This window comes from Bemisia tabaci, chromosome 5 (assembly GCF_918797505.1).
Source record: "Bemisia tabaci chromosome 5, PGI_BMITA_v3".
NCBI classification, from domain to species: Eukaryota; Metazoa; Arthropoda; class Insecta; order Hemiptera; family Aleyrodidae; genus Bemisia; species Bemisia tabaci.
Window position 1 is genome coordinate 16,610,744 of NC_092797.1, and position 12,875 is coordinate 16,623,618.

The 12,875-nt window shown below is 36.3% G+C and overlaps 2 protein-coding genes across 2 annotated transcripts; one reads left to right on the top strand and one right to left on the bottom strand.

Annotated features, from left to right (window-relative positions):
• Positions 1 to 625: 625 nt before the first annotated feature.
• LOC109042171 (regulation of nuclear pre-mRNA domain-containing protein 1B) lies at positions 626 to 8,027 on the bottom strand. The gene is made up of 6 exons (XM_019058777.2): positions 7,690 to 8,027; positions 6,644 to 6,883; positions 5,482 to 5,693; positions 3,728 to 3,827; positions 1,786 to 1,961; positions 626 to 1,166 (listed from the first exon to the last, which is right to left on the bottom strand). The coding sequence occupies exons 1-6, from the start codon at positions 7,838 to 7,840 to the stop codon at positions 1,017 to 1,019; spliced, it is 1,029 nt and encodes a 342-aa protein (XP_018914322.1). The 5' UTR covers positions 7,841 to 8,027; the 3' UTR covers positions 626 to 1,016.
• Positions 8,028 to 8,281: 254 nt separating this feature from the next.
• LOC109042169 (glucose-fructose oxidoreductase domain-containing protein 2) lies at positions 8,282 to 12,764 on the top strand. The gene has a single exon (XM_019058772.2). It carries the CDS (start codon positions 8,570 to 8,572, stop codon positions 9,749 to 9,751), a length of 1,182 nt encoding a protein of 393 aa, XP_018914317.2. The 5' UTR covers positions 8,282 to 8,569; the 3' UTR covers positions 9,752 to 12,764.
• The last annotated feature ends 111 nt before the right edge of the window (positions 12,765 to 12,875 follow it).

Genomic DNA, 12,875 nt, shown 5'->3' on the forward strand with positions numbered 1-12,875 from the left:
AGATTTTAAAAATCTGATTAATTCCTTTAATGAAAACTAATTTTGAAGGTGCAGATATAAAAGATCAATTTTCGTTTTATCAGCTCCTGTGCAAGGAAAGAATATTAGCTTAATCTATGATACCCTCAAGCCTGAATCAAACAAAGACTTCAGGGCACATCGTACATCTGCCTACAGTGTTCGAAACTCACCTTTGAGTTTCAGGAGCCATAAGGCCCATCAAGCTCGATTTTTAGGGGCCAATTTGAGTTTTTGCCTAGTGCAAAGTTAGACACAAGATGTTTTAGTTACAGAACTAGTAGCTGTAACTTGAGGAAGAGGAAAACTCCAAAATCATCCTAACAGAAAAATTAGGATTTTTCTTTTCTTGGGGGGGGGGGGGGAGGGAATTTTTTGGGCTACATTGGCGCAGAGCCTTCATTTTTTAGGCGCCATAACTAATTCCTTAGGCAAAATTTGGCGCATTGGCGCCTGGGAGTTTCGAACACTGCCTGTCTATCAAGTAGAGAAAAATGATTTAGTTTTGAGAAGAAAAGTTACCAATCGATCCACAATTTGTTCATCAAATTTATCCACCACTGGAGAGGGTAGTAATTATCTTTGATAAATAAAACAAGACAATCAATTTAAAACAATAGTACCGCTCTATTGAAAATAATTTGAGATGCATTTCAAAGTCCAGAAATGAAAGGAAAAACAATACACTTAAAATTTTAAACTTACTTGATACAGGTTGTTACAGTTAAACATAACACAAGATAGGAATTAAACAATAAACTCTCTGTGAAAGAACCATCAGATTAACTTTCTAATAATAGAATTATTATAGGATCACAATCATTTTTTACACGTAAAAAAATGTTCCTCATTCATTAGTGTTCGTTCAAATTCACTAAAACAATAAAATTTGGTGCGTAAAATAATATAACTAAAAAATAAAACATTGGTGAATGATACGCTGCAGGATTAAAATGCAAAACAGCTAACAAGACTTATTCCAGGGGAGGAGATGCAATTTAGTGGATTTTGAAAAGATCCCCAGCAGATGGCAGTGGCGCTAACCCTCCGGTGACATCAGGCAAAGCTGTTAGGTCTGGAAGGTTCTGTAGGTGAGATTTGATTTCTTGCCGCACTAAACACACTTTCTGCAATTTATCCCGATACTCCTACAAAAAAAAAAGGACGGTTAGAGAAAAAATCAAAAGGAAACTACTTCAAAAGTTGTATGCTAGAGATAGAATGAAATTAAACGTAGGTAAAGTACACAAAATTAGCCTGTTCGGGCTGCTTGGCCTGACAATTTGTCATGCTTGGTACAAAGGAACACTTCTTGTTTGCGCTGTTTCAGTATTCCTAGGAACATTTTACTTTTTCTTGGGAGAATTGTCCCACCAATTTGTCTGAAAATTTCAGTCTTCTCTCACAAGGCTAAAGAAAAATCTGAGAAATGGCAATCATGAAAGAATTACTAGGAAATAGAGCAAATGTAGCAGAGTTGAATTCTAATTCAACAATGAGCTCATTTTGCACTACTAAGCAGAAAAGTTTCAAGCTGAATAAAATAGTATATGAACACTGGCACCCCTGCATACCCATGAGCAGAGCGGACTGATTGGCCTTGATCAGCGGGCAATCCTACTAGGAAAACTGCCAGCCTTGGTGGTCAGAAGGTTGCAAAAGCGCGGGATGACATCCCAGCTAATGGCATTTCACCCCTGCGATTGAAACAAAAAAAATAAATAAAAGAAGCACTATGAAAAAGTGGCTTTAGCTTAATTTCTTTACCTCTAATCGGTGCTCTGCTTGTTCCAACAGTTCGCGTTGAGCAACAATAAAGTCCCGGAGAAGAGATGCCACTTTTTTCCGCTCTTCCATTTCATTTACCAGTCGGGTGTTGTAGTCGGTTAATAAGGTTACAGCCTCATTAACCTGCACTGCAAGTCTTTCGGCGGCTAATTTGTCTGGAAAGATGAAAATAAATGTTAGTGGAATGCAAAAAGCAAACTGAGGAGACTAAAGAAATACAATAAGATCTAAATCACCCACCATCAGTTGTAAAACATACTTTCAACAAAATAGCCACAATTTTACTTCCTGCATTCTTTGCTTGTGTGAGGTAAAAATAGCTCTGACTTCCCAATTTTCAGTACATGAAATGGTGGAAGAGACATCAGACATTGTTCAACAAGAAGTATCTCTGCATCATTCTTACCGTGTGTGTGTTTACTATTGTCGTAAATATCCTGGTTTTCCAATTCATACGGTGAGACCGAGTAAAAACCTTCCAATTTTTTCAGGGAAATCGAATAGCTTTAACTAGAATTAGCCCAACAGTACTATTTGTTGCTGGACAATTCATAATTTTCCAGGATCTGCAAATTTCCTTTGTGTTTAAGATTTCCATTGGGAAGGAATTGTTGGCTGGTAGGATACTTCATGCAAAGCATCAGGGCTTAGAGGGACTCCGAACTTTTACATTAAAAGTTTTCTGCAAACCACACACTAAACAGATTGATTTAATCTAATTCTAATTTGGACCGTGTTTAACAGAAAGGAACCAAGCCACATCAGCTTTTGCCTTTACGAGAGAACATCTATGCATGTTCCTCCGAAAATTTTAAGGAATTTGCTTTGTGTTATGGAGAAAATTCACAGAAATTTGCACAAAAATCCGTTGACTCGTTTTCATGTAAAAAATTAAATTGCTCGATTAAATTTGGCAATAGCTGATGTGGCTTGGTTCCTTTCTGTTTAACGCGGTCCATTTGATCATAGACTACAGAAAAGTCCCCCAAAACAGAAATTAATACAGTTTTATATTATTATCTTCATCTAGGCTGACAATTGTAATATTGATTGACCAATATTGTTATTTTTTAGAAGCCTGCATCAAGAGAAGACGCAGATGAGGCTTGATAATGACATCAATTGTCAAAGTGCAAAACCAAGTATCTCCATTGCAGTGTTTCAAAATTTCCGCACGTACATCATTTTTTTGAGGAGAGACAAGCCAACTTTTCAGCTTGAAAAAGCAGAATGTTCTGCTACCAGAGAAGAAAAAAATCGAGGAAGTATGCAAGAAGTTACATTTACTAGCTTCTCACAGAAAAGATAACTATGATAGAAAGTCGGCAACGTAGCAAACAGAGATACATGGTTTCGCACTTGGGCCATCAATATGCAATGTTGATTACTTAAATGTGCAGACCTGGTATCATGAAACACTTCTATTACACAGATTTGTCATGACAAATGTCAATGACAGAGCTGTCATTGACTGATGCTGTGATACTGACAATGAGACTAAGATCAGATACAGCAAAATCAAACAAATAGGAAAAAAGAAGAGAAAATGATGAGCTTCGGGGAAAGATTGATATCTAATTCAAGGTTAGATCACATCAGAACCAAATTGGAAACAAACAACTCATGGAGGAAGAGAGAAACCAAAACAAAATTCGAGAGTGAAATTGATAGCAAAACAAAACAAATCACACAGAGGCACTGAGTCAGAGGACTGCTAGCTACATAGTAGCCAAATCGCAATAAAATCTCATGAATTTTCAACTCAAGTTTAGCTTTGTGTCTACTTTGTTTGCTGACAGAGGAGTGCCTTCCTTCCTTCATTCCTCATTATTCAATTTGTGATATTTATCTGAGAACAAAATTCCTTATCTCTAGCATTTCATAGTTTTTAGTATTTAACTAATTGTTTTTCCATACATACCTTCAATTTTAGCCAAAAGATTTACTTCCGAGACCTCGGGGGGCAAACTAGCAATTTTTTCTCTAACAACTGCATCACTGGAGGCAGAATTTTCTAAATCCTGGTAACAGGAAAAAAGACTTTCATTAGAATGACTGACAGTATTAGCGCTATTAGTAAAAAATTATAACTAAGTCTTGAGGTTTGATTAAAGTTTAATACATATGCTCCAGCTTTGAATGAAAAAAATTGCAGGATTAGAAAAAAATGAGTTAAGGTTCATGTTATTCAATAAGTATCTGAGTTTTCTAGCGCACCTGCCTGAGCTGAACTCTATCCCTGCTAAGTCTTGAACTGAAACTCATTTGAGTGCATTTGTGACTCGATTTTAAATTGTTGGTTTTTCTCGCTTTGGATTCCCTGCAGACTAGTGAGGACCCTGCACTAATCTACTATCCTGAAACTTAATATTTTAATATGTGTACATACACTGGCTGCTTAAATCCATTGCCCTACACTGTCACTTTCTACCAAAAAATTGGGGCTGAGTACGTGTCCCCTTGTTTGCAGCAGTAAATCAACAAAAAAAATCTGGATCCAAAAGTAAATGTCAAGAATTTTTGCTAGGTACAATAACTTTTCTGGTTAAGATCTTCACCAGGAATGGATTTATTACACCAGAGAGATATTGTCAACAGAACACTTTTGGTAGCGACTGTTGCATGAAAATCATGTTGAGCAAATTAGCAATATCTAAAATCCATTCCTTAACAATTTTTCGAATATTCTGTACCGTACTAAATTCATGTCCTTTATCTGTGGGCAGTGTTTTTTAGTTGTAAGAAATTACGTTTGTCTTGAGAGAGACATGATAAAACCTACTCAAATTTAACAAACGATCTTGCTTGTTATTTTGGACACATGGTTTCAAAATATTTGAAGCATTTCTTTTGGCAACACAAAGAAACAAGGAGATAACAAACGCTGAAAACAAATGAAATTATACAGACGAAACATTTTACAAGACCATTTGTTTACTTAGGTTCTATCTTCTTGCGTCTCTTTCTGGGCAAACTTGATTGCCAGTGACTAAAAAAAAAATTGCCAGTGGATACAGTCGATTTGAGAAAGTACAATTCAGACTACAAAAATTGTGTATTTAAGACATTTCTGATGAGCTTGACAAGATTTTTGTATGATTCTGCCAGTAAAGTGTCCTTGGATGAAGTCCTATTCCCACTTTTTATCTCCATCAATAAGCCTTCTGGGTCATTCCATTCCAACTGGTGCCTTGTTTGAAAAAGTAACCACCTCAGAATTTGATGAAATTTGACATACTCAATGGGCAATGAACATGCTTAGTTTAGTAAAAATCCAAGATTGTAAGTTGATTCGATCACTTGTTGGGGATTTTATGAGAAACTGAAAGTTCATGAAAGTTGGCCTCTTCTGAGAGATGTCTGGTGATGTGTGACTCCGGAACGGTTCATTCGAAATCAACCATTCTGGTGTCACTGAAAAGCCCTGAGAAAGAGCTTTTCAGATATGTACCCATGACAAAATTAGGCTTGACTCAAAATTTATTCCTGGCGAAAATTTATTTTCAAAACAACATAACTCAAAATCGGACCTTTCTTTTTCTTTGAAAATTTCATGAGATGTTGATGACACCTTCGACTAAGCGAAGAAGGACTTCTTAAAGCAGCTGCATAAATAAACAGGAATCTTAAATTACCAGGAAACATAAAGAGAAGTGAAAATTAAAGTGCACTCACTATTAATGCTTTTATCAGATCTTCTGGCTCAGGAGGATCTCCAGGCGGTGTTCTAGGGGACAAAGTTACATGTAGTTCTTTCATTCCTTCGACCTCAATTTCTTTTTCAGCCTTCGCCCAGTCTCTCCCGCTTTTACTATTCTTTTTGTCATCACTAGTTTCCGATTTACGCATTTTTTTCCTTGGTTGTGGTGTTTCTTTCTCAGGTGGTTCTGCATAATCAAACAAAAATTCATCATTCAAAAATTTAAAAAAAATATTGAAAAGATAAAAATACCTACCTAAGTATCTAGGCTAATAAATTGAGTAACAATTGATTCTGAATCGAAATGGAAAGTTTGAGCCTCAAGAAAGGAATCTTTCATGCCGTGCCCAGCTCGGCTGAGGGATTTAACACCCCCCCCCCCCCGCCCCCCTAGTAAACTTGTGAATTCAATTTTCTGTGAAATCCTGGTATCATCAGGTTGAACCATTTGTGCCAAAAACATTTCCTCATTACTTGCTTGACCCTTTGCACTTGAATAACTTTCTGAGGTCCATCATCCTGTGCAATGGGTAAAGCAATTCTGCTAACTGAAACTGGAAATTAGAAGGCCAAACATAGCTGCCAAGAAAGCTGTAAACAACCTAACGTAGAAAAAAGTGAACTAAGGATCTCTGCTTGTTTCAGATTGTCAATACTGAGTCTAGCGCATTATTTTACCGCTTTCCTTCTTAGTCTACCACAGGTCCATATTGCAGCAAAGCCCGGAAAGAGATTCTGTTATCTGGGAGTCAATGCTCAAGAGCAAGGCGTTGAAAACTCTCCGCAGAAAATATGTAGAATTAAAAATATGTAGATGAGACATCCAATATTTCCTTTCTTGAAGATTTATGAATTTCAGACTTTCAATAAGTTTTAAGAGATTTTTCTTTGTGCTAAGAACGTGATGTGTTTTGGCTCAACTTAATAGAGAAGAAAGAGAGTATATAAAATGGAAGTTTCTCATGTCACTGGACGATTAAAATCAGGAATTACGTAGTTTCATATCAACATAATTATGGGAAGTCATTTTCATGGCATAAGCCTTGTAATCTGATTGAGAAAGGAATTATTAGAGATAAGAGGACAGTGCTTATAAATGGACGGTGTGTAATTAAAGAGAATAAAAATTGTACTTACCGAGAGCATTCTTGAATTCCGCTATTTGTCTCTTGTCATAGACTCCTCTTTCTTCCCAAATATTTAAAATCCTCGTGATACTCTTCATTGTCTTTTCACTGCATTTCTTTTGCCCCATCATTTCAAAGGCATTTTTTAAAACACCCCCGAACTCCTTACCATATTCAGGGCCTTTTTTCTTGCTGTTCTGTATTACATCATTGGCAAGGTACATCAAAGTTAAACACCTACTTTCATCCGCTGTAAAAAGAAAGAAGGAAACTCAAAATTTAGAAGCAACTGTGGCTACGAACAGATAAAACTTATACAGATAAATACTATAATATACATTAGAGGTAAGAAATTCCCAAGGAAACCTAACCCTCTCAGAGTGATGCAGATGCAGGATACGACTTGAATACACCTTGATTCTGTGAAAAAGATGTCAGGTTGGTAATACTAGATGGCCTCTCTGCATTGGAGCTCTAATTTAATGGTAAGAATGAAGTGGAGTTGAATTCCATAATTCTTTCACTGTAGCAGTTGGTTGCGAAAATCCTCAAAAAGAGGCCAGAATAGATTGTAACAATCCATTCACATGGCTGGAATTAAAGGAGATTTAGGGATACTGGTGATCTTCAATTTATGAGGGTAATCATACACATCAGTTCGTCTAGCCAGAGGGGCGATTATTGAAACCATGTCAGCACGATAAGACAAGACATAGCCCTATCTTAACGATGCAATATGTTGCATTTCAATGTCTTATCCGGCTGCTTTAAACTTTCAATAATCGGCCCGCAGGTAAGTATTGATGATTGCTGATGCAACTGAGAAGGTCCTCGTTTAAAGTAATCGCATCATTGAAGTATTAGGCATTTCCATTCTTTACTGGATAAAATCTTCGAAGAGGGAAACATACTAGATTAAGTCATGAATTCTGATCAACACTTGCGTTGCGTAAACCTTGCAGGAGGCAAGTATGCGACTAAACATGGACCTAAACAGACCGCGATACCTAAATACTAGGGAAGCTAGAGAGCAATAATAAAGCCATACTTACGAACCTTTTTGAATCTCTTTGATCCAAGTTTTCACTATGCTCACGTGATGTTTTCGGTGGTGGATCAACCACAGTGATAAAGTTTGTATACTCTGCTGTGATGCATTGAGATCGTCCAGTTTCTTAGATAGAACACTCTCGGAGAATCCTGCCATGACCGCCGGAAAATGAATCTACTGATTAAAAAATTGGGTAGGCACAAGCAAGCCTAAGAATGGTAAGAAATGATATCCTAATAGGCGCACATATTGGTCAATTGATAAAATTTTTAAGGGCGAACGATACACTGCGACACACCATCGGACGGCGAACGGCGAACTCAGCAGATTAGGATTACACAGCGAGCAACTCGGCAACAACAAAACATCAGCACATTCGCAAAATTCCACGTTCCAAATTCCAAAATGCATTCCAAAATTCCCTTGGCTTTCAAAATCATACTTTGATTGGTTGGTTAGATGCGTAGATGGGCGGGAACATTTAAATAAGCCAATCAAGTTAGTGTGAGCGTTTTTCCAAACCAGTCCAAACACAGGAACGAGGATGTGAGAGTGGGATTGGATGAAGGGGAAGATTGAAGGGGAAGGGGATTGGAATGTAAACAAAATATGTAAACACAACCTCACTTTTCCCAATAGTTCCAATTTTTCTCTGCTTTTCTTGATTTTTCCGACTTGCAATTTCCTAATTTTCAAGCCAGTCGTCGGTGGTCATCAACTTTTAAAATGCTTGATATTCGGATCTCCTTCTCAATAATAATTCCCAACCGGTTTGCTATCTTTCCCAAATTTTTTGTGCGTGCGGAACCTCATTAGAAAGTTCCAATTTTGCTCCAAGTGTATCAGCGTTGTTTATCTGGTAAATGCTTTCCCATAACTTACGAAATGTTGCCCGGAATTGGAATCTTTGGAACGGGAAACATCGTCAAAGTTGTTGTTCCTTTCCTCCGAGAGAAAGGGTTCAAAATCGAAGCACTGTGGGGACGGACTGTTGAGTCTGCGAAAGAAGTCGCCAAGGAGTTAAATATTCCATTTTACACTAACAAAATTGATGATGTTCTTCTCCGCAAGGATGTCGATTTAATTTTTATAGTTTGCTCACCAAATCTTCATTCACAAATTTCTGTGAAAGCACTAGGAATCGGCAAGCATGTTCTCTGTGATAAGCCAGGAGGCCTGTGTCAAAATGATGTTCTGAAAATGGTCAAAGCCTCGCAGTATTATCCCTCTCTTATATCAATAGTGAACCATAGTCTCAGATTTTTGCCGGCCTTTTCTCAGATGAAAAAGTATATTTTAGATGGCTTCATTGGAAATTCAAACGAGATAACAGTATGTGACATCCGAGTTCAAATGGGTAGTCTTCTTCACGACAAATACGACTGGCTTTGTGATGACAAAATGGGAGGTGGAATCCTAACACTTGTAGGCAGTCATGTTATTGATCTAGTTTCCCATTTAATATCCCAAAGAGCCGCTAGAGTTCACAGTGTGGTACGAACATTTACCAAAGTGACCAATCAAATAAACGGTCACAGACATATAACCAGTCCTGACTTTTGTGTTTTCCAAATGGAGATGGATAATGGTGCACTCGTAACAGTGACGCTCAACAACCATCTTCCAGGAATGTTCAATCAGGAAGTTCTAGTTTGTGGAAAATTGGGGCACTTAGCGGTTCGAGGTGGTGACTTGTATGCATACAAAAATACTGCCCAAAAGGAGGAGGTCATTTACCTTGACGTTGAGGATATGAAGCACAAATATGAACAGTTAAATCCGGTTGCTACAAATGTCATTCCAAAACCATATATGAAAGGCTTATTCAAAATGATAGGTGCCCTGAAAGAAGCATTTTTGCCTGTTGAAGACAAAAGAGGATGGATTAAAGAACCTGTTGAGCTCGCCGCATCTTTTGAAGATGAACTTTATGTCCAAGCTGTGATAGATGCCCTCCGAAAGTCTAGCATGAATCGAGAATGGGTCAAAGTATCGATATTAAAAGAGGAATCTGATCCCAATTCTATGTTGAGTGCGGCTGTGAGATGCAGTGGTATCTCTCTGTGATACAGCTAATTCCAAAGGTTGTTATAAAGCCTTGTTAGAAATCCAGTGCTAACTGAAGCTGCTTGAAAATCTCTGTCCAACCATTACATGTATGAAAAATAAAGTACCTAAGGCTCAGTAGACAGTTGTCGTTTTATAAGAGTCAGATAGTCGTTCCTTCTTTTCTGTGTGACTGGTCTAAGAGGAAGGCGTTTACAGCTGTCTTTTACCGAAACTTTCATCTCATAGAAAGAGTCTTAAGGTCCCGAAGAAATGGAATCAATTTTAATATCGATGGTCAAAGTGAGAAACCACGTATCTCAGTTTGCGTCGTCGCAAACTTCCCATAATACTTTATTTTTTCCTTAAAAACTACTTAGTCAATGTAATTTCTTGGAAACCTATTTGATTTCTCTTTTCTCTCTGCAAAATATTCTTTATAAATTTCTAGCTCTGAAGTTGGTTTGTTAATCTTCAAGAAAATAAAATAGCAGACATTTTGAGACACCGCAATGGAGACACATGGTTTTGCACTTTGGCCATCGATACATTTTATTTAATTTGCCCAACAAATAGCAGTATTAGCCAAGCGCCATGTGTCCATTAGCTGGTAATAATGTAGCTTTTAATATTTTCAGCCACTTTTTCCTCATAATCAATTAATATGTCACCTCCTCAAAGGTCTACAATGTCAATGTTTGGGCTCTTGATGGTACGATCTCTGAATGTTCTTTGATTTGTAATGAACAAAATTTTCCGCAGTAAGCAATGGTGTCCATATCACAAGTTTGATTCCTTAAAAGACAAGTTTCACCTACTCCTGCATTCTGTTACGTATTTTACAACCTCCTACAGTGTATTAGTGTTTGAAAACTGCATCTGTTGCAAAAAATCCAAAAAAGGTATTGAAGTCAAAATATGCCTAAATATGCTCCACTGTGACATTCCAAGATCTTTCATCTTGTTAAATTTTTTAAAGAAAAAAGCTTACCCAAATATATTTTTGGAATTCTCTGTGGATAATATTGAATGAGTGAGAAAAATTAAAGGTTATTTCCTAAAAAAGCTATCAGTCAGTTTTCGTTTTACTTTGTTAGTTTGATTTTTACGACCAGCACCCTGATCTCTGATGCTGTTCCAAAACTTAGAAAGCGGTCAACCGCTGATGACTTACTGCCTGGATTGAATTTCCAAGATAAAAACAGTGGTCATTCTTGCAGTTGCCCTCCTCTCATTTTATTCTCCCAATTGGGAAATTAAAAGTATATCGACGGTGAAACTACCAAACCACGTATCTCGTTTGCGGTGTTTAAAAATCTACGCTCGCATTTTGTTTTTTTGAAGTAGACCAAATCAATATCATTCCTTGAAATTTTCACAGAATTTTCTCCGCATGAAGAGGAAAAATCACAGAAATTTTCAAGACTGGAAGTTAAGTAGTTTTTCATTTAAAAAATGAAGTATCACAGGAAGTCTGCGACGTCGCAAACCGAGATACGTTGTTTGGTAGTTTCACCGTCGATATGTTGTATAGTAAGGTAGCAAGTATTCCTACTTTTGCAGTGATAAATTATCAGCAATTCAAGTCAAAATATATACTTAAAATTGGGGGAAAAAATACAGCACATAACTTTTTGACTCCACTAACTACCTTGAACTACTATTTATTTTCTGTTTGATATGACATATAGAAGTTCAGCAATCTTAAAAGAAGGAATACCACTTCAAATATACTGTGGTTGAAATTGAATATTCCATAATTTGATTTTTCTTTCTGTTGTCAATTTCCCTGATTTATTTGTCTTTTGCCAGGCGATTTATTTATTAATATCTTCTGATACTCTGAAACTTAAATTTCTGTGAGAAATATTCACAAGTATGCTTAAGCAGCTATTGATTGTGCACATAGGTACAGGTAATTTTTTTTCTATAACGTTCATTATGAGGTGTGCTATTTATCCTCAAATTAATCCTGACTGGTTAAGAAGTAGAGCTACTTAAGTTTTAATTTGATTGTTAAAAGCTGCTTAAATTAGATGAATTATTTATATAGTGATCATTGATGATTTTGTCATCTTCAGCAAATGTTTAGATGTACCAAAAAGTTGGACGTACGTAGTTGAAACACAGGTTATGCTTTCAATTTTAAGCAGAATACAGATTCAGTAGTTCAAGCCTCTAAATGTAAAAAATTATTTTCTGAAAGCTTGAACTGAATACTATGTATTATAATGCAAAATTCACAGTTTGATTTGACTAATTAAGGTTTAGAATTTTGCTTTTGATTTTAGGTACTCTTACAGAGTTTTCAAGAAAATCAATCCAAGATTCCATTAGCTAAAATATACTTTAACATGCAGCGCATCTGTTTTCTGTGAAAATCTTGAGCAAAACTAGTATTTTATTAAAATATACCTGTCATACCTACTGTTGATCATTAGTGTATGTTGAAGGTTTGCCTTAAGTGTCTATTTTTCAACTCGAGTTTTATTCTCGTAGAATGGTTGTTTTTGTTGTTTTTTCTTTTAATTAATTCATCAATGTTGCTGGACTGAAAGAGTTTTTAGAAAAGTTCAAAGCACAATTTTTTACTCATGTTTATTGCTTTTTTTTAATAGGTGTAGGATATCCGAGACACTCATTCTCTTCCGGTTTTTCTATTTAATTTAATTTTTAATTAAAACTCCATGCAATATTTAGATATTTATTGATTCTTTTTTTACTTATGTATTTTGACATTTTCTTTTTGAGCCTTTACCAAGTGATAATGATTGTGTCAAAAGCGTTAAACAAGTCACCAAGAGAACGTAATCTGTTGGCATAGCCATATTTCTAAATTCTTGATTATTATTCCAAGAAATTGGTATTGATTCCTATGAAAAATTGAAGAGCTAGAATGAGTGTTCCGAGCATCCTCCAATGTTTTTTACACTGTTTTATTTGTAATAGTATGAATATTTATTTGTCATTGGTTGTACTGAAAGTATTAAATTTTTAATTTTACAATGGAATAGAATAAACATATCAATTTTTTTCCCCTTGTTTAGCATATGTTCTTTTAAAGCATACATTCTTTTCTTTGAAGCCTCAGTCTAGAGGGTTATACATAAGGGAGAGGGGGATTAACACCTTGTCGGCCGCAGTG